The sequence below is a fragment of the Sus scrofa genome, chromosome 14 (assembly GCF_054392235.1).
Source record: "Sus scrofa isolate SSC_HxYL_T2T_F1_AM1 chromosome 14, Sscrofa_HxYL_maternal_Yorkshire_Landrace_v2.0, whole genome shotgun sequence".
NCBI lineage: Eukaryota > Metazoa > Chordata > Mammalia > Artiodactyla > Suidae > Sus > Sus scrofa.
Genome location: NC_139396.1, coordinates 50,406,605 through 50,426,504, shown reverse-complemented (window position 1 = coordinate 50,426,504; position 19,900 = coordinate 50,406,605). Strand labels below are relative to the sequence as shown.

Here is a 19,900-nt window from a genome sequence, read left to right as displayed (position 1 = left end):
GACCCTCTGTATTGTTCTCCACAGTGGCTGCACCAATTTACATTCCCACCAACAGTGTAGGAGGTTCCCTTTTCTCCACACCCTCTCCAGGGTTTGTTATTCGTTATTTTTTATTGATGGCCATTCTGTGTGAGGTGGTGCCTCATTGTAGTTTTGATTTATGATGCATTAACTCTTCCTAATGATCTAAAGTAACCCCCTGGCTAGAATGGACAGCTCATATGTGTTAAGTGCTTATTGTGTGTGCCGGCCTCAGGCACAGAGGAGGCTGCCCTTCCCTCCTGGAGCTCATAGACGGTAGCCCTACAGCTCAGACAGGCTGAGAGTTGAGTGCCTGGACTGCATTACATTGGCTAAGGGTCATTCTAGAAATCAGCCTACAAAATTCATCACTGTCGCTGTTATCTCCATATTGTTAAGGGTGGTGTTCATTTCATCACACAATGTCTTTTTTTTTTGTCTTTTTGCCATTTCTAGGGCCACTCCTGCGGCATATGGAGGTTCCCAGGCTAGGGGTCCAATCAGAGCTGTAGCCACCAGCCTACGCCAGAGACACAGCAACATGGGATCCGAGGCGCGTCTGCGACCTACACCACAGCTCACGGCAACCCACTGAGCAAGGGCAGGGATCAAACCCTCAACCTCATGGTTCCTAGTCAGATTCGTTAACCACTGCGCCACAATGGGAACTCCTACAATTCTTTTTTTTTTTTTAATTTGTCTTTTTAGGGCCTCGCTTGTAGCATATGGAGGTTCCCAGGCTAAGGGTCTAATTGGAGCTACAGCTGCTGGCCTATGCTACAGCCACAGCAACACCAGATCTGAGTGGCATCTGTGACCTACACCACAGCTCACGGCAATGCCTGATCCTTAACCCACTGAATGAGGCCAGGGATCGAACCTGAATTCTCATGGATAGCCGTTCGTTACTGCTGAGCCAAGATGGGAATTCCATCGTCACACAACATCTTGTCTATGAAGGACCTCAGACGAAATCTAAGTTCCCTTCTGATCTTAGCCTCCTGAGAAAGTGTTTCTCCTCTTCTTTTTCCTCTTTCTTTTTTCGTTTTTGTTTTGTTTTTAAATGGTATGGACACTATGAATTGTTGACTTCATAGATTTCCCTTTTCTCCATGGCCACTAGGAAGGTTAGAACTAAATTTGTAGCCTGAATGCAGCAAGTGTATAGGTATTTATGATTTACATGTTTAGTCTCATTCTTTTTTTTTTTTTTTTTTTTTTGTCTTTTGTCTTTTTTGTTGTTGTTGTTGTTGCTATTTCTTGGGCCGCTCCCACAGCATATGGAGGTTCCCAGGCTAGGGGTTGAATCGGAGCTGTAGCCGCTGGCCTACACCAGAGCCACAGCAACGCGGGATCCGAGCCACGTCTGCAACCTACACCACAGCTCACGGCAACGCCAGATCGTTAACCCACTGAGCAAGGGCAGGGACCGAACCCGCAACCTCATGGTTCCTAGTCGGATTCGTTAACCACTGCGCCACAACGGGAACTCCTAGTCTCATTCTTGATTCTCTAATTTAAAAGTTTACATGTGTGACGGCATCTTCTGTACCAGCCTCATATTATGTTCTTTAATGATTCTCATCCCCATTTTAGAGAGGGCACTGACTATTGGGAGAGTAAGTGATTGGCCTACTGAGGCCACACATCTAGTAAGAAGAGAGCTGGGATTTGAACTCGGGCCAGAATCACTCCACTAAGCTGCCCTGATTAGCGTTTTCTTCTTTTCTTATTTTATCCCACTTTGATTTAATAGTCTCTATAGTTAAAGTGTCCTTGTGAGCTGTTAGAATCCACTTTGGAATAATGCATTAATAAATAAAATAAAGACCTTTGGTCTTCCTGTTTCCTGGACACAGATTTGACAAACTTCACTAAGTCAATCCTTTAAATAAATCTGTTTTTGACATATTTCATTTATTTTTCAATGTTGCTTCTATCTTAGATTCTTGAAGCAGCACCTCATATAGGGCTTTCTCCTGAGTCTTTCCCTTTATGGTATGCTCCATTCTCCCTTCCTCCATCCATCCACCCGTCTATCCATCAATCCATCCATTCACTCACTCATTCATGCCAAGGTTTATTAGAGCCTGCCGTGTGCCAGCCACTGGACCAGACAAAGTCCCTGTTTTTCTGGATCTTTTCCATCCTCCTATGAAATAGATGCAAAACTCAAGGAAACAGATGATTTCTGTGAAAGAAATAAAACAGAATAATGTTCTGGGGAGAGGATGGAGGGGCTGTGGGAATAGAATGGTCAAGAAAGGCCACGGAGAGGCCATGTTTTAGCTGAACCCTGAAGAGCTAACTGAAAGAGGGGGAGATTTCAGGAGAAGACAGTGGCCAGTGTGAAGACCCAGAGGCCAAGTGGGAGGAACAGAAGGAAGGACTGAAGACGGCGAAGGGAGAGGGAGGGAGAGGAAGCTGAGGGGGCAGCAGGGGCCGGATCCCAGGGAGCCTGGAAGGAGGTTGCATTTTATCCTGAGAGCAATGGGAGGCTCTGAGAGAGAGAGAGAGAGGGAGGGAGAGACACAGGCAGAGACAGAGACAAAGAGAGACAGAGGCAGAGACAGAGAAAGAGAGAGACAGAGAGGTAGAGACAGAGACAGAGGAACACAGAGACAGAGAGGAGTTTCATACTTTATTTTATTTTTTATGTTTTTTTGGCCATGCCTTCAGCATAAAGAAGTTCCCAGGCCAGGGATCTTAACCACAGCAGTGACAATGCCGGATCCTTAACCACTAGGCCACCAGGGAACTCCAGCACGTTTTAAACACTCTCTCTGGCTGTAGGGGTTACAGCCAGAGAAGTGGGATGCGGATGGGGGGAGCCAGAAGACCACTGTCTGCCCCAGTGTCACCCCTTATTTGATCTTGGAAAGGATGGAGTCGGGTCTGGGGAGAGTGAGGACATGAGTGTTCATTTCTCCTGAACCAGAGTCAGGAGACAGCTTTTGGAGTGATCATTATTAAATACCCTCCGCAGTTGGGTCTGTTTCACCCTGCTGAGGACTGAGTCTGTTTTATGAACCCCTCCTAGGAACTTGAAGTCTTTTAATTCTTTAATCCTTGGAAACGTCCCTCTGTTCCAAACGGAAACTATCCTGACGGCGCCTGAGATCATCCTGCATCCCAATGCCAATGAGATCGACAAACTGTGCATGCACTGTGTCCGAAACTGCGTGGAGGTCACCAAGGTAAGGGCCGAATGCGTGTGGTTTGATGCGTGGCGCCTCGTCTCAGAGGGTCGGGTCCTCCAGCTGTGGACAGCTGGGGATGCAGCAGTGCAAGAATTCGGGCTCCACTCTGTCCTTGTTTTTGTTTGTTTGTTTGTTTTTCCCTTTAAGGCCACATCCTCGGCATATGAAAGTTCCTGGGCTAGGGGTCGAATTGGAGCTGCAGCTGCCGGCCTAAACCACAGCCACAGCAACCCAGGATCCGAGCCGCATCTGTGACCTATGCCACAGCTCAAGGCAATGCCATATCCTTAACCCACTGAGTGAGGCCAGGAATCGAACCTGCATCCTCATGGATACTGACTAATTGCCTTCTCAACTTGCTGAGCCACAATGTGAACTCCTGTCCTTTGTACTGACTGATTTAGTCTCTTCCCGGCTCCCTCCTCTGTGAATCTCTAAAATTTGGGGTGTTCCAAGGCTGGCTGAGGCTCCCTTTTCTTCTCTGTCTTCTTTCTATATCCTTGCAGCCTTTCCCTTGGGTAAGACCAGCTCTGTGGAGGCGATCACCCCATTTCCATCTCCAGCCCAGACCTCTCTACTACACAACACTTCTCTAGCCAGTTGCCTACCAGCTCTCTCCCCTTGGACCTTAGACTTGGATGTCCAGGATGGAATTCTTGGCTTTCTGCCTCACCATCTGGTCCTGCCCCAATTTTCCCTCCTTCAGGCAACAGCACCATTGGAATCATTGAGTTCCCCTTGTGGCTCAGCAGGTTAAGAACCCAACATGCTTTATGAAGATGCAGGTTTGATCCCTGGCTTCGCTCAGTGGGTTAAGGATGTGACATTGCCATGAGCTGTGGTGTGGATCAAAGATACGGCTTGGATCTAGTGTTGCTGTGGCTGTGGTGTAGGCTGGCAGCTACAGCTCCTATTCGACCCCTAGGCTGGGAACTTTCATATGCCGCGGATGTGGCCCTAAAAAAATGAAAAAAAAAAAAAAAAAAAAAAAAAAAAGACTTATTGCTGACTGTAATATATAGTAGGAAGCAAAATATATCCCAACGGACTCTCTCTTCCCCTGATTCCTATTTTGCCAGAATTTTGTTCGCTGGATGAACGGCAGCTGCATAGAATGCCCCCCTCAGAAGGGAGAGGAGGAAGAACTTGTTATAATCAGCTTTTACAGCGACATCTCACAGAACCCCCAGATAATTGAGCAAGCCGTTATGATCCCTCAAAACGTGCACAGGATTCTGATCAACCTTATGAAGTACCTGCAGAAATGGAAGCGGTATCGACCCCTCTGGAAACTGGACAAAGCCATCGTGATGGAGAAATTTGCTGCCAAGAAGCCCCCTTGCGTTGCCTACGATGAGAAGCTGCAGTTCTATTCCCGGATCACCTCCGAAGTGATGCACCACCCTTTGATCAAGGACGAGCACTGCGTCCGGCTTCAACTCGGACCCCTGGCGCACACCGTGCAGGAACACGCCAAGTCCTGGGTGTTCTCGCTCGGACGACTCCTCAATGAGTCAGCCAGAGAGGAGCTCCATAACCTGCATGAAGAGATGGAGGTAGCGCATCGCTGAGTTTCTCTAAAACCGCTTTTCATGGTGGTCAGGGTACTTCGTTTGGTACTGGATTTTTTTCCCCTTATGCTTAGCTGGTGTCCTTTTGAACTTTCTTTTGTTGTTGTTGATTTACAATGTTGTCTCAGTTTCTGCTGTACAGCCAAGTGACCCAGTTATCCCTTATATATATATTCTTTTTCTCGTATTATCTTGCATCATGTTCTATCCCAAGCGATTGGACAGAGTTCCCTGTGCTGTACAGCAGGACCTCATTGCTTATCCATTTTCGAACTTTCTTTTATAGTTCCTGGCCAGAAACCTAAAGAAGAGCCCCAGTACCCTGGAAGATCTCAAGTTTGTCCTGGCCACAATTGCAGAAATTAGAAGTAAATCTTTAGTGATGGAGCTGAGATACCGGGAGGTCCAGGAGCGGTACCGCACCATGGCCATGTACAGCCTCTTTGTAAGCGAGCTCTCATCTTAAGCATTTTATGGTTGGGTTAACTTCTAAGGCCCTTTTCAGGAATACTTCTCAAATATACTGCCAAAGATTTGTTTATGATTTTTTTTTTTTTTTTTGTCTTTTGTCTTTTTGTCTTTTGTTGTTGTTGTTGTTGCTATTTCTTGGGCCGCTCCCACGGCATATGGAGGTTCCCAGGCTAGGGGTCGAATTGGAGCCGTAGCCACTAGCCTACGCCAGAGCCACAGCAACGTGGGATCCGAGCCGCGTCTGCAACCTACACCACAGCTCACGGCAACGCCAGATCGTTAACCCACTGAGCAAGGGCAGGGACCGAACCCGCAACCTCATGGTTCCTAGTCGGATTCGTTAACCACTGCGCCACAACGGGAACTCCTGTTTATGATTTTAAGTAATGAAAATTTAAATGTCAGGCAACCCCATGGGTTATTTAGAATAAGGACAACCTAGAGGTTCGTTCATTTGTTCTTTCTTTTCCTTTTCGTTCTTTTCTTTTCTTTTTTCTTTTGCTTTTTAGGGCCCAAACTGCGGCATATGGAAGTTCCCAGGCTAGGGGTCTAATTGGAGCTGTAGCCACTGGGCTATGCCACAGCCACAGGATGGGGCATCTGAGCCATGTCTGGGACCTACACCACAGCTCACGGCAACACTGGATCCTTCACCCATTGAGTGAGGCCAGGGATCAAACCTGCGTCCCCATGGATACTAGTCAGGTTGGTTACCGCTGACCCACAACAGAAACTCCTAGAGGTTATTTCTTGTCTTTTTTTTTCTTTTTTTGGCTGTACCTGCGGCCTATGGAAGTTCCTGGGCCAGGGATGGAATTCCAGCTACAGCTGTGACTTATGCCACAGCTGCAGCCATGCTGGATTCTTAATCCACTGCACCTGTCCGCGGATTGAACCCGTACCTCCATAGTGGGCTAAGCCACTGTAGTAGGATCTTTAACCCACTGCACTACAGTGGGAATTCTTAGATTACCACACTGATCAATTCTTGATCTTGCATGGCTCAAATAGTTCTTTTTTGTAGAGCGGGCTATAACTGCACACCATTTTGACCTTCCCTCTTCCCTTTCTTTCTTTCTTCTTTTTTTATTTTTTATTTTTTGCTTTTTTAGGGCCACACTTGCAGAATATGAAGTTCCCAGGCTAGAGGTCGAATCAGAGCTGCAGTTACTAGCCTACGCCACTGCCACAGCAACACCAGATTTGAGCCATATCTGCCACCCATGCTGCAGCTCATGACAACACTGGATCCTTAACCCACTGAGCGAGACCAGGGTCAAACCCACATCTTCATGGCTACTAGTCGGGTTCGTAACCCGCTGAGCCACAACGGACACTCCCCCTCTTCCCTTCCCTTCCCTTCCCTTCTTTTCTTCCTTTCTTTTCTTCCTTCCATCCTGCCTCTCTCCCTCTCTCTGCTTTTTTCTTTCTTTCTTTCTTTCTTTTGGCCGCCTCTGCAGCGTGTGGAAATTTGTGAGCCAAGGATCAAATCCACACCACAGCAGAAACCCGGGCTGCTGCCGTGACAATGCTGGATCCTTAACCCATTGTGCCACAGTAGGAAATCCCCTTTCTTTTTTTGCATGTTAATTTTCTTTAATAAATAAAGAGCTGTTGCACAAATGATAAGGGGAGAGGGATAAGATGATAAAAGAAACTGGTAGAAGATAATAGTTCAATTGTTTTTGTTTAGAATGGTGAAATGTGGATTTCAAGGAGTTTTAGATGCCATGGATGAGTTTGAGGGGGTCTGGGATCTCCTTGAAATTGTGTGTGAAATTTTGCACGCTGTGCATCACATAATACACGCAAAGTTTCTGCTGGAGAAACAAACTAGAAGGGAGAAACAAATAACTACTATAAGCCTGTATTTGCATAAAATTTGTATCTCAGCATTTTTATTGCTTGAGTGCTTTGAACACCTTCACTGAGCATTAACCTTGGCTGAAGGCTGGAGGTCTTATCATCAGAAAAGTGCATCAGTCCCTGACCTGGGAACTTCCATATGCCAGAGACATGGCCAGAGAGAGGGAGAGGAAAAAGAAAAGGAAAAATGCACTGTACAAACTGTTAGGTACTGAAATAACGAATACCTATGCTGTGCCCCTGGAACAAACATAGTGTTGTAGGTAAGTTATACTTTAATAAAAAAGCAATAGAAACTAAAAAAAGGAGATACTTTTTCTTAAAAACTATCTGTTTACCCTGAGACACAGTTTCTGGAACAAGGGCAGGTTAAATCCTTGATCCTTGCCCTGTATTTGCATGTTTTCAGGATAATAAGTTAGTTCCCTAGTGTCCTGCAAAGGTGAAAAGAAAAAGGAAAATGCACAGTATACAAAATGTATACTTTATAATCAACATAAAGTCAAAATTTCCAGTTTTATCTTTTGTCTTTTTTTTTCTTTTTTTGTCTTTTTGCCATTTCTTGGGCCGCTCCTGAGGCACATGGAGGTTCCCAGGCTAGGGGTCTAATCAGAGCTGTAGCCACCAGCCTATGCCTGAGCCACAGCAATTTGGGATCCAGGCTGCGTCTGCAACCCACACCACAGCTCACAGCAACACCGGATCCTCACTGAGCAAGGCCAGGAATCGAACCTGCAACCTCATGGTTCCTAGTCAGATTTGCTAACCGCTGAGCCACAACAGGAACTCCTCTTTTATCTTCTTTATTAAGTAAAATTATTTAAAATTCTGTGTCTTAGGACCCCATCACTGTCTGCTTATATTGCCTGTGTATCTCTTGGTTTCCTTCAAGTCATTTGTAGTCTTATCCTATTATTTCTGATTGAGTTCTGGACATCAAACATGACAAATTGGAGAGAGAATTGGTGGCTCCAGATGATATTATGTTTCATCAGAGGAGATTTATTTTTACTTCTGACAGCACAGCTGGGTGTGTTAGCAAGTCAGGATACCCCCCGCCCCCGGCCCCTTTTTTTTGTCTTTTTAGGGCTGCACCTGCTGCACATGGAGGTTCTCAGGCTAGGGGTCAAATTGGAGCTATAGCCGCCAGCCTACACCACAGCCACAGCAACACCAGATCAGAGCTGCATCTGTGGCCTACACCATAGCTCACGGCAACACCGGATCCTTAACACACTGAGTAATGCCAGGGATTGAACCTGTCTCCTTATGGATGCTAGTCAGATTCGTTTCTGCTGAGCCATGGTGGGAACTCCAAGATAACCTATTTTAATCAGAGATGAAGTTGATTTGAAGCTGGATTTTACTTTATGAAGGGCTTATACTCTAGCTTTATTTTTCTCTCTCTGTCTATCTACCTATGTTATCTATCTGTTAAACAAAAGTATTTTCTGGAGTTCCCATCGTGGCTCAGCAGAAATGAATCCGACTAAGAACCATGAGGTTTTGGGTTCAATCCCTGGCTTCGTTCAGTGGGTTAAGGATCCGGCATTGCCATGAGCTGTGGTGTAGGTCGAAGATGCAGCTTGGATCCCGAGTTGCTGTGGCTGTGGTGTAGGCTGGCAGCTGTAGCTCTGATTGGACCCCTAGCCTGGTAACCTCCCCTCCATATGCCACATGCACAACCCTAAAAAGCAAAAAAAAAAAAAAAAGAAAGAAAAAAAATTCTCCTGGAGTTCCCTGGTGGCACAGTAGGTTAAGGATCCAGCGTGTCACTGCTGTGGCTTAGGCCACTTCTGTGGCACTGGTGTATTCCCTGGCCTGGGAACTTCTGCAGGCCACGGGAGAGAACAAAAAGATAACAAAATAAAATAAAATAATTTTAAATTAAAAGAAAATGATTTTCTCCTGATTTTATTTTAATTATAAAACTCTAATTTCTATCATTCAACCAGCTTTTTATGTGGGTTCAAATGACCTAGCCTTTACTGGATGCAGAAATCCTGGGGCAGTAGCTTTGACCAGAAATTTCACTTCCAAACAGCTGATCCTTTATTGTTTGTTCTTTTTTTTTTTTTAGCCTTCTGATGCAGAGAAAGAACTGGTTGACAAGATTGAGAGCATGTGGTTAAATCTGTTTAATGATTCGGTGAATGTGGAGCATGCTCTGGGGGGCATAAAGAGGACATTCACAGAGGTACCTTGAAATATTTCACTTTCTGAGTAAAGGTATTAAAAAATATCCAGTAGACTCAATTAATGCAACCCTGCCTTTCTCAGATTACTCGAGGTGAAATATCAAACTACAGACAGCAGATAGAGGACTTTGCAAAACGTTTTTATCGTGAAGGCCCTGGTTCTGTTGGTGAAGATCTTGATAGTGGTAAGAATATTCACGTTGGTCTTACTGAGGTCTTTGAATATGTTTTGCTTAAGAATTCTGTGGGGGGAGTTCCCGTCATGGTGCAGTGGTTAACGAATCCGACTAGGAACCATGAGGTTGTGGGTTCGATCCCTGGCCTTGCTCAGTGGGTTAAGGATCTGGCGTTGCCGTGAGCTGTGGTGTAGCCTGCAGACATGGCTCGGATTCTGCGTTGCTGTGGCTCTGGCGTAGGCCAGTGGCTACAGCTCTGATTAGACCCCTAGCCTGGGAACCTCCATATGCCGCGGGAGCGGCCCAAGAAATAGCAAAAAGACCAAAAAAAAAATCTGTGGGAAGACAGGATGGACTGGTGCTTCCACTGGTGGTTGCCTACACACTGGGTTCATCTGGGGATCTCTAAAAACCACCTGGGACCAAGTCCAAACAGTCTTATTCCATTGATCTGGAGGGTGGTCTGGATGTTGAGATTTTGAAAAGCTCCCATGGGGCTTCTAATATGCAGCTCGGGTTAGAATCCTCAGGAGGCAGGATTTCCTCCCTCTCTCCCTTCCTTTCTTTTTAGGGCCGTACCCGTGGCATATGGAAGTTCGTAGGCTAGGGGTCCAGTCTGACCTGCAGCTGCCGGCTTACAACACAGACACAGCAATGCCAATCTGAGCTGTGTCTGTGACCACCACAGCCACAGCAATGCCAGATTCTTACTTAACCCACTGAGCAAGGCCAGGTATCAAACCTGCATCCTCATGGATACTAGTCGGGTTTGTTACCACTGAGCCACAATGGGAACTCCTCTTTTCTTCTTTCGTTCTTGGGCATGCCTGTGGCATATGGAAGATCCCAGGCCAGGTGTGTAATCTGAGCTGCAACTGTCAGCCTACTCCACAGCCATGGCAACATTGGATCTGAGCCATATCTGCGACCTGCACTATAGCTTGTGGCAACACTGGATCCTGAGAGAGGCCAGGGATCAAACCCGCATCCTCAGGATGCTATGTTGGGTTCTTAGCCTGTTAAGCCACAACAGGAACTCCTAGGAGACAGAATTTTCCAACCAGAGGAGTTTGCAGATGTAACCAGCCCTCTGGTTTTAGTTAGAATGATGTCAAGATAAAGTCTGGTCATTCTAAATTTGGCTTCCAAAATTTGGCTTCTATGGATGAGATGATAGTTTTGGTATATTGTTCATGATTTTTTGTTTGTTTGTTTGTTTAGCTGTGCCTGCTGCATTCGGAAGTTTCCAGGCCAGGGATCAAACCTGAGCCACAGCAGTGACAACACCGTGTCCTTAACTGCTAGGCTACCAGGGAACTCCCAAGATTTCTTATTTAAGTCTGTCTGCCTTAAAATGGTATGCATTCATTTATCTGCTTATTTACTTATTTACTAGGAGTAGACCTTTTAGCTACTTTTGAAAAAGAGCTGATGAGACATGAAAAGAACCGTCAGGAGTTGGCTAATGCTGAGAAACTTTTCGACCTTCCAATTACAATGTACCCAGAGCTGCTGAAAGTGCAGAAGGAAATGAGTGGCCTGAAGATGATTTATGAGCTCTATGACGCACTGAAGGTAAACGTCTACCCCTGGACTCTGTCTCCTCGAAGGGGATGCAGCTCAGCAGGCCTTCAGGCCACAAAATCTCTTTACTGTGACCTAAAGGCCCACTGAGCTTCATCCCCTTCAGGGAGAGGAGTTCTTGCCTTGGTGCAACAGGATCGGCCGCATCTTGGGAGCCGCTGGGATGCAGGTTCAATGAGCCGGTCCAGCACAATGGGTTAAGGATCTGGCGTGGCCATGGCTGTGGCATAGGTTGCAATTACGGCTCGGATCTGAGTCCTGGCTGGGGAACTCCATATGCCACGGGGTGGCCAAAAAAGGAAGGAGGGAAGAAAGAAAGAAAAAGAGAGGTGGCTTCAAATGAGGCAGGCAGAGTCGTGATGAAGGCCCAAGTGCAGAGATACTTCTAGTGGGAGACATTGAATGTTCTGTTCTGATTGCTCCGGTTTTCCCAGGGGCGTGCACAGCAGTTTCATCAGCAGCAAGGACCTGAGTGGGGGTGCTGGCTGGTTGAGCAGGGGTGAAATAGTCGTCTAGAAGGATGGGGAGCAAGAGGGCCAAGGTGATGTGGAGTGACCAGTGGTGCTGTCAGGGTCTCCTTAGGATTTAGACTGAGGCCAACAGGCAAGTGTTTTCAGCAGTCGTGGTTGGCTGCCCTGGTGTTAGTGTCAGGCACTGATAAACGTGGGGGAATGGACTTAGCCATAGTTATGGTTTTAGCAAGTGCCCTCAGTGGAGAGTGTCGGACAAAGGCATGGAAGGAGGTTAAGGGAAGGCCTTGTTATGATTGGCTGGCCGAATATCGAGGGGTTGAAACTCCGAGAAGTACTTTAATTTCTTTGGGATTTCTTTCTAATTTATCTCATTAAATTTTTGCAAAAAAGGAGGTCATGGATCTTGGGAGACATCTCAAAATTATCTAGAAATGTTCGAACTTTGCAGAAGGCAAAGAGAAATGAGAAAATGTAATTGCATCCTGTAATGCCACTTACATCTTGTGTTTAAACAATTATGATTCACATATTTCATCAAATAACATAATTTCCTGTTGACTGTGCTTCATGACCAAGCAACTCTGTCAGAATTAGGTATCACAGGGTACAAATGCCAACTATCCACGATAGATATATATATATTTTTGGCCACACCCACAGCATGCAGAAGTTCCTTGTCAGAGATCAAATGTATGCCACAGCAGTGACTTGAGCCACAGCAGTAACAATGCCAGATATTTAACCCACTGCTCCACCAGAGAACTCCCAAGATGGTAAATTTTACGCAAGACAGTACTTTTTACATTAAATCTCAGGGAACTAGAACACTAAGTCTTTTCTTCATGATATTCAAGCAGGGTTATCTATATTGTAGGTATTTTGTAACCTTAACTGCTTCTATCAGGAAAGGACAATGCCTGAATAAAGTATATGCTTTAAGACACAGGTGACTCCCTGATTTAAAAACAGCTGTTTTTTGGAGTTCCCATTGTGGCTCAGTGAGTTAAGAACCCAAGTAATATCCATGAGGATGTGGGTTCTGTCCCTGGCCTTGCCAGTGGGTTAAGGATTCCGTATAGGTTGCAGAGGCAGCTTGGACCTGGTGTTGCCGTGGCCATGGTGTAGGCTGGCAGCTGTAGCTCTGATTCGATCCCTAGCCTGGGAACTTCCATATGCTTCAGGTAAGGCCTTGAAAAGAAAAAAGATCCCTGTTTTCTGATAGCCTATTTCTCCCCTTCCCCTGAAGGAAAGGAAGACATATTTTTGAATTCCACACGTTCTCAGATACAGCGTTATTCTTTCGAGGGCCTAAAAGTGTTGGAGGCTTTCGTTTGTGTTTCAGAGCCTAGGCATTGATCTTTCCTTGTGAATCTGAGGTTGTTGTGGGGCGATGGGTGATAATATTTGGAAAGAAGTGGGCATGACCGAGGCTTGGGAACGCGAGCTCCTGGTTGAACCACCTTTGAGTTTCCAGAGGGCTCTTGTTAATGGGATGATTTCCTGCTCATTTTCCAGGTTGCAAAAGAAGAATGGTCTCAGACTCTGTGGATCAACCTGAACGTTCAGTTTCTCCAGGAAGGAATTGAAGGTTTTCTCAAATCCCTCCGAAAGCTGCCCCGGCATGTCCGGAACTTATCTGTGGCCTACCATCTGGAAGCAAAAATGAAGGCATTCAAAGACTCAATTCCTTTACTTCTTGACTTGAAGCACGAGGCTCTACGAGACAGGTTTGTGGGAAGAGCTTTTATTGTAAAATATGTCTTTGCTTAGATCTGATGTTGAACAACAAGCTTTTGAAGTTCCAGTCGTGGTGTAGCAGAAACGAATTCCAACCAGGGACCATGAGGTTGGGGGTTCGATCCCTGGCCTCGATCAGTGGATTAAGGATCCGGTGTTGCCGTGAGCTGTGGTGTAGGTCGCAGATGCGGCTCGGATCTGGCATTGCTGTGGCTGTGGTGTAGACCAGCAGCTGTAGCTCCAATTTGACCTGGGAACCTCCATATGCCACGAGGGTGGCCCTAAAAACACAAAAGACAAAATAATAATAATAATAATAATTTATAGCTTTGTCTTATGGGTCACAGTCTCCCCCAAGTAGATGGCAGTGTTTCCGAGGGCGGGGGCCTTGCCTTTGAGATGCTTGGAAACCCCCACTGCCTGCACAGATTTACCACTTTCTGAATGTTTATCGAACACATTAGTGCTGGTAATTTACACCAGGGTCTCAAACAGACTGAGTGATCCGAGACAGGTCATGATCACGCACCCTAAAGACTGTGCAGAAGCAGTTACCAACACATGAAAAGTTGTGTCTTTTCTTAGGTGGTAGTTAAGACTAGTTGTCTAAGAAAATGTCTTACTGGATACTGTTTCCTGGATTAAATACCTGTGGCCAGTGGGATTTTGGAAAACTTTGGACATGTAATTCCAGTGATGGCCTCATATTTCCACATTCATTATAAGAAGTGTTTATCATGGGATTTACCTTGTCGTTGAAGGGGGACTAATTAAACCCATCGCTGAACTGGTAGATGTAAAGGTATTAATGTGGATTCACCTTTAGGCACTGGAAAGAGCTTATGGAGAAAACGGGTGTGGTTTTTGAAATGACGGAGACGTTCACCTTGGAAAACATGTTTGCTATGGAGCTTCACAAACACAAGGATGTTCTTAATGAAATCGTAACATCGGCCATCAAGGAGATAGCCATTGAGAAGGTGGGACTGTTTTTAATTATGAAACAGTTGAACAGTTGAGAAAAAAAAGAGAATTTTTTTTTTCATTCAAAGAGAAAACCTGTTTGCTCTGGTACCTGTTCTGTTTGAGGAGGAAGGAATTATTGGTTCTAGAAATAGAATTTCTGCCTTAGTTAAATGTTTTAGATTCTTAATTGCAGTTTCACTTTCAACTTATTTATTTATTTATTTAGGTCTTTTGTCTTTTTAGGACTGCACCCACGGCATATGGAGGTTCCCAGGCTAGGGGTCTAATCGAAGCTGTAGCTGCTGGCCTGTACCACAGCCACAGCAGTGCAGGATTTGAGCCACGTCTGCGACCTACACCACAGCTCACGGCAACGCCGGGTCCCCAACCCATTGAGCAAGGCCAGGGATCGAACCCACAACCTCACGGTTCCTAGTCAGATTCGTTAACCACTGAGCCACAACGGGAACTCCTCAACTTATTTATTAAAGAAATAATAGGTGTTCAAGGTAGACAACTGAGAAAGTAAACAAACCATTCATAATTCCACACTTGAAGATAAATTATTAACATTTTAATGCATATCCTTTACCACTTTAAAATGCATATACAAGGGGAAGGGAGTGGGATAGACTGGGAGTCTGGGGTTAATAGATGCAAACTATTGTATTCGGAGGTGGGTAAGCAATGAGATCGAGATCCCGTGTACAGCACAGGGAACTGTATCCAGTCAGTAGTGATGGAACATGATGGAGGATAATGTGAGAAAAAGAATATATATATATGTCATATGTATATATATATATATGTGTATATATATATGTGTGACTGGGTCACTTTGCTGTACAGTAGAGATTGACAGAATGCTGTAAATCAACTAAATGGAAAAAATAAAAATCATAAAATAAAAAAATAAAATGCACATACACATGTACACATATGTACACTTATACACCTATATCCAGACATATATGTACATACACATCACTGTATAACACAGTACGTATACAATACTATATACATGAGTAATATGCCCATAAATATATGTGCGCACACATATGCACATATATACATGTATACAAATACACATATATCACACACACATACACGTATATACAAGCATATGTGTGTATATTCACAAGCATATATATACACATATGGTATGTACACGTGCACGCTTATACACGTATGTGCATACACATACACAAATATTGACAGTATTTTTTGAAAATGAAATACAAAATAGGCATATTAATTTGTAATCTGATTTTCTTGCTTAATAGTAGAGGAAACTCTGGGGCGGGATCTCATGAGGATGCAGACTGGAGGCAGATGAGAAGATTTAGACCCTGGTTCTGGCATTCAGTAGCTGAGTGAACTTGGCAAGCCGATCCCCCCTCTGAGCCCCAATTCCCGCCTCTGTAAAGGGTGGGTAATAATAATCCCTCCCTCACTGGTGCTTTGAGGACTAAAGGAGATCATGTGTATCATGTGCTTACTTGACACAAGTGCTGGGTAAGTGATGACTAGGATTCCCAGGACAGAATCTCTGCTGATTCAGAACACTGCTGGGAACTCTGGGTTGAGACGTTCATCCAGGGCAAACTCAGGAAGCTGCTGTTGGGTTGCGGTTCTTTTTTTTTTGTTATTCAATTCGTCTACCTGGACCATTCTGTTCCTATCCCTGACCAGGCTGTGAAGGAAATCCTGGACACGTGGGAAAATATGAAATTTACTGTGGTCAAGTATTACAAAGGCATCCAGGATCGAGGCTACATCTTGGGGTCTGTGGATGACATTATCCAGTGCTTGGATGACAACACTTTCAACCTGCAAAGCATCTCAGGAAGCAGATTTGTTGGGCCTTTTCTCCAGACTGTTCACAAATGGGAAAAAACGCTTTCTCTAATAGGGGAAGTCATTGAGGTAAGAAAAAAAGACACAAAAGATGGAGAGAGGAGTCCCCATTGTGGCTCAGCAGAAATGAACCCCACTAGTATCCATGAGGATGTGGGTTCAATCCCTGGCTTCATTCAATGGGTTAAGGATCCGGTGTTGCTGTGAGCTGTGGTGTAGGTCGCAGACATGGCGTAGATCTGGTGTGGCTTTGGGTGTGGTGTAGGTTGGCGGCTGCAGCTCCGATTTGACTCCTAGCCTGGGAACTTCCATATGCCACAGTCCTAAAAAAAAAAAAAAAAAAAAGATGGAGAGGCGGTAGTCCATAGTGAGAAAGAACAAAGAGAATGTTTTGTGCTCAGAAACTAATGATCCTCTTTCATACTTTTTCTCTCTGATTTATTTGTGGGGAGGGGTGCATGATTAGAGGAGTCAATCTCAGTTTTTATTTCGACAAATGCATTTTTAACTTGCAAGACTCCTAATCAGTGCTTTTTCATATGTCCTTATTCTTTCTTTTTCTTTTTTTTTTAATTTTATTTTCCCACTGTAACGTCCTTATTCTTGTTTAATATTACCTGTTCTTATTGCAAGAATACTTTCACCTCTGTAACACACTGAAGAATCTAAACATATTTAAAGCCTTTCTTTTTCTGATTTCCTTCTACTTTTTCTTTTCTCAGGCCAGAATTTTCTTCTTTTTTTGTGACTTTCTTGGTAGTGGGTTTTTCTCTGTGTGATTTTAATTTTTTTTTTTTTTTTTTTTAGTTCATCTTACATGAAATTTTTTTGGCGTGTGCTTGCTTCATTTCAATATGTGTTTTTGCAGTTTCTTCAACATGACCCATCCTGTTGGGCAGCACCAGACAAGTTCTTATATTAGGTGGTTTGGGGCTTTCTTCCTTTGTGTCCAGCCCTCTGTGAGCAACCCTGGGTCATTTCACCAGTTTTATGTGGCTGCCTTGTTTTCCTCCCCAGGCCACAGGCAAGTGCCTTGTACCTGCTGCACCCTGGGCTTGGGGTGGGGTGGGATGGGATGATGCCAGGCCTGGTTCCCTGTCTAGGATGTGGTCCAGGTCCTCACCCCCATCATGCCTGGGCTTCCTTCGCTTGCTTTTTAATTTTTTTAAAATTTTATTATTTTAAATTTTTTTTTCTTTTTTGGCCACATCACGGCATATGAAACTCCCCATCCAGGGATCAGATCTGCAGTCTAGACCCAAGCTGCAGCTGTGGCAACACCAGATCCTTAACCCACTGTGCCAGGCTGGGGATTGAACCTGCGTCCCGGTACTCTCAAGATGCCACTGATCCCGTTGTGCCCTAGTGGGAACTCCTTCACTTGCTTTTTAAAATATGTTTTTTTGTCTATTACTTTTTCTTTGTGGAAGCTGTTAGCTAGTATATATTACTGCTTTTTTTCTTCATTAGTATAGATTTTTTTAAGTGACACGACATTTATATAACATAAAATTATGCTTTGTTTCTTTGTTTTAGCAGCGCCTAGGGCATGCAGAAGTTCCCAGGCCAGGAATCAAACCCATGCCATAGCAGCAACCCGAGCCACAGGAGTGACAACACCGAATCCTTAATCTGCTGAGCCACTAGGGAACACCCAGTTTACCCGTTTTTTTAAAATGCGCAATTCAGGAGTGTTTATTAGTTCATTCACAATATTTTGCAACCACCCTCTCTATCTAGTTCTAGAACATTTTCATCATCTCTAAGAAATTCCTGTGCCCATTCAAAAGCAGTTACTCTCTACTTCCCCTCCCTCTATCCTCTGGTAACCATCAGTCTGTTTTCTGTCTCTATGAATTTACTGATTTGGGGTATTTAATATACATGGAATTATATAATATGTGCCCTTTGTGTCTGGCTTCTCTCACTCAGCATTCTGTTTGCAAGGTTCATCCATGTCGTAGCCCGTGTCAGTGCTTCCTTCCTTTTTTGTGGCTGAATCATATTCCGTGGTGTGGATGGACCATATTTTGTGTATCCATTCACCTGTTGATGGGCATTTGGATTATTTCCACTCTTTGGTTACTGGGAATAGTGCTGCATACGAGCATTTGTGTACAACTAATTTTTGAGACTCCGCTTTTAGTTCTTTTGGGTCTGTGCCTCAGGGTGGAATGGTGGCTCCCAGAGCATTTGGATCAGCTTTTTTCTGGGGCTCCTGTGCAGTCTTTCCTTTGTTCCTTTACAGGGTTCCAACCCCTGCTCACAACTGTAAGTGTCCTCCCTGTCCCAGGCTGGTATGGAGAGTTTCTTCTGCTTTTGAGTGTGGCTTTAGAATATTTAGCTCTGCTTTCTCCATCATCCATGTGTATTTGGGAAGGAGTGTATGTGCTCACTCTGTGGAAAGTGGTTTTTTTTTGGGGGGGGGGGCGTACCTGCAGCATATGGAGGTTTCCAGGCTAGGGGTTGAATCAGAGCTACAGTTGCTGGCCACAGCCACAGCCACAGCAATGCCAGATCTGAGCCGTGTCTGCAACCTACACCACAGCTCATGGCAACGCCGGATCTTTAACCCACGAATGAGGGCAGGGATCGAAGCTGTATCCTCATGGTTCCTAGTCAGGTTTAACCACTGAGCCACAAAGGGAACTCCTTTTTTTTTTTTTCTTTTTAGGGCCACACCTGTGGCATATGGAAGTTCTCAGGCTAGGGGTTGAATCAGAGCTGCAGCTGCCAGCCTACACCACAGTTATGGCAACGTCAGATCCAAGCCGTATCTGCAACCTGCTCTGCAGCTCATGGCAATGCCCGATCCCAAACCCACTGAGCAAGGCCAGGGATCGAACCTGAATCCTCATGGACATTATGTTGGGTTCTTAACCCACTGAGCCACAGTGGGAACTCTGCCCTGAAAGTGTTTTGACCTGAGTTGGTTAACTATGTCCTGTATTATTTATTTACTTATTTTTTGTCTTTTTGCCATTTCTTGGGCTGCTCTCTTGGCATATGGAGGTTCCCAGGCTAGGGGTCTAATTGGAGCTATAGCCACTGGCCTACACCACAGCCACAGCAATGCGGGATCTGAGCCACGTCTGCGACCTACACCACAGCTCACGGCAATGCCGGATCCTTAACCCACTGAGCAAGGCCAGGGATCGAAACCAAAACCTCATGGTTCCTAGTTGGATTCGTTAACCACTGGGCCATGACGGGAACTCCCTGTTCTGTGTTAGAGTGGGATTTTGCCAAACACACCTTGAGGTATGTGTGTTGATGATAACATTGTGTATTTACAGATTTGGATGTTGGTTCAGAGGAAATGGATGTATCTGGAAAGCATCTTTATCGGTGGAGACATCAGATCACAACTTCCAGATGAGGCAAAGAAGTTTGACAACATTGATAGAGTATTTAAAAGGGCAAGTGACTGGCTTCTATTTTGGTCCACAAAGGAGGACAGGGATTTGAGATACTTTCATTTATTTATGTATGTATTTATTCATGGTCTTTCCCACAGTATACAGAAGTTCCCAGGCCAAGGATTGACTCTGAGCCACCTCAGTGACAACCCCCAGTCCTTAACCACTGGGCCACCAGGGAACTCCTGAGATACTTTTATTTATGTATTTGTAAGTAGTATTTTGTCTATTGGTAACTTTTGAATTTGTGCTATCATCATATATGATTTTAATCCTTTTGGTAGAAATTTGTTTGATCTGAAGTCACTGGCATATGGCACTCAAACATTTTTATATTATTTATCTTTCATTATAAAAGTAG

The 19,900-nt window shown here is 44.8% G+C and overlaps 1 protein-coding gene across 12 annotated transcripts in view; it reads left to right on the top strand.

Moving 5' to 3' along the window:
- The window catches only part of DNAH10 (dynein axonemal heavy chain 10), a 154,053-nt gene that overhangs the window by 46,514 nt on the left and 87,639 nt on the right, over positions 1-19,900 (top strand). For all 12 annotated transcript variants that reach the window (XR_014827217.1, XM_084995972.1, XM_021072226.2 and 9 more), the window contains 10 exons: positions 3,062-3,218; positions 4,301-4,777; positions 5,079-5,237; positions 9,210-9,326; positions 9,410-9,512; positions 10,900-11,078; positions 13,076-13,287; positions 14,124-14,277; positions 15,956-16,189; positions 19,417-19,539. Coding sequence is in view for 11 of the 12 variants with exons in the window: in XM_084995972.1 (XP_084852098.1) it covers positions 3,062-3,218; positions 4,301-4,777; positions 5,079-5,237; positions 9,210-9,326; positions 9,410-9,512; positions 10,900-11,078; positions 13,076-13,287; positions 14,124-14,277; positions 15,956-16,189; positions 19,417-19,539 (1,915 nt within the window). In the remaining variant the exon portion in view is untranslated. The remainder of the gene's footprint in view (positions 1-3,061; positions 3,219-4,300; positions 4,778-5,078; positions 5,238-9,209; positions 9,327-9,409; positions 9,513-10,899; positions 11,079-13,075; positions 13,288-14,123; positions 14,278-15,955; positions 16,190-19,416; positions 19,540-19,900) is intronic.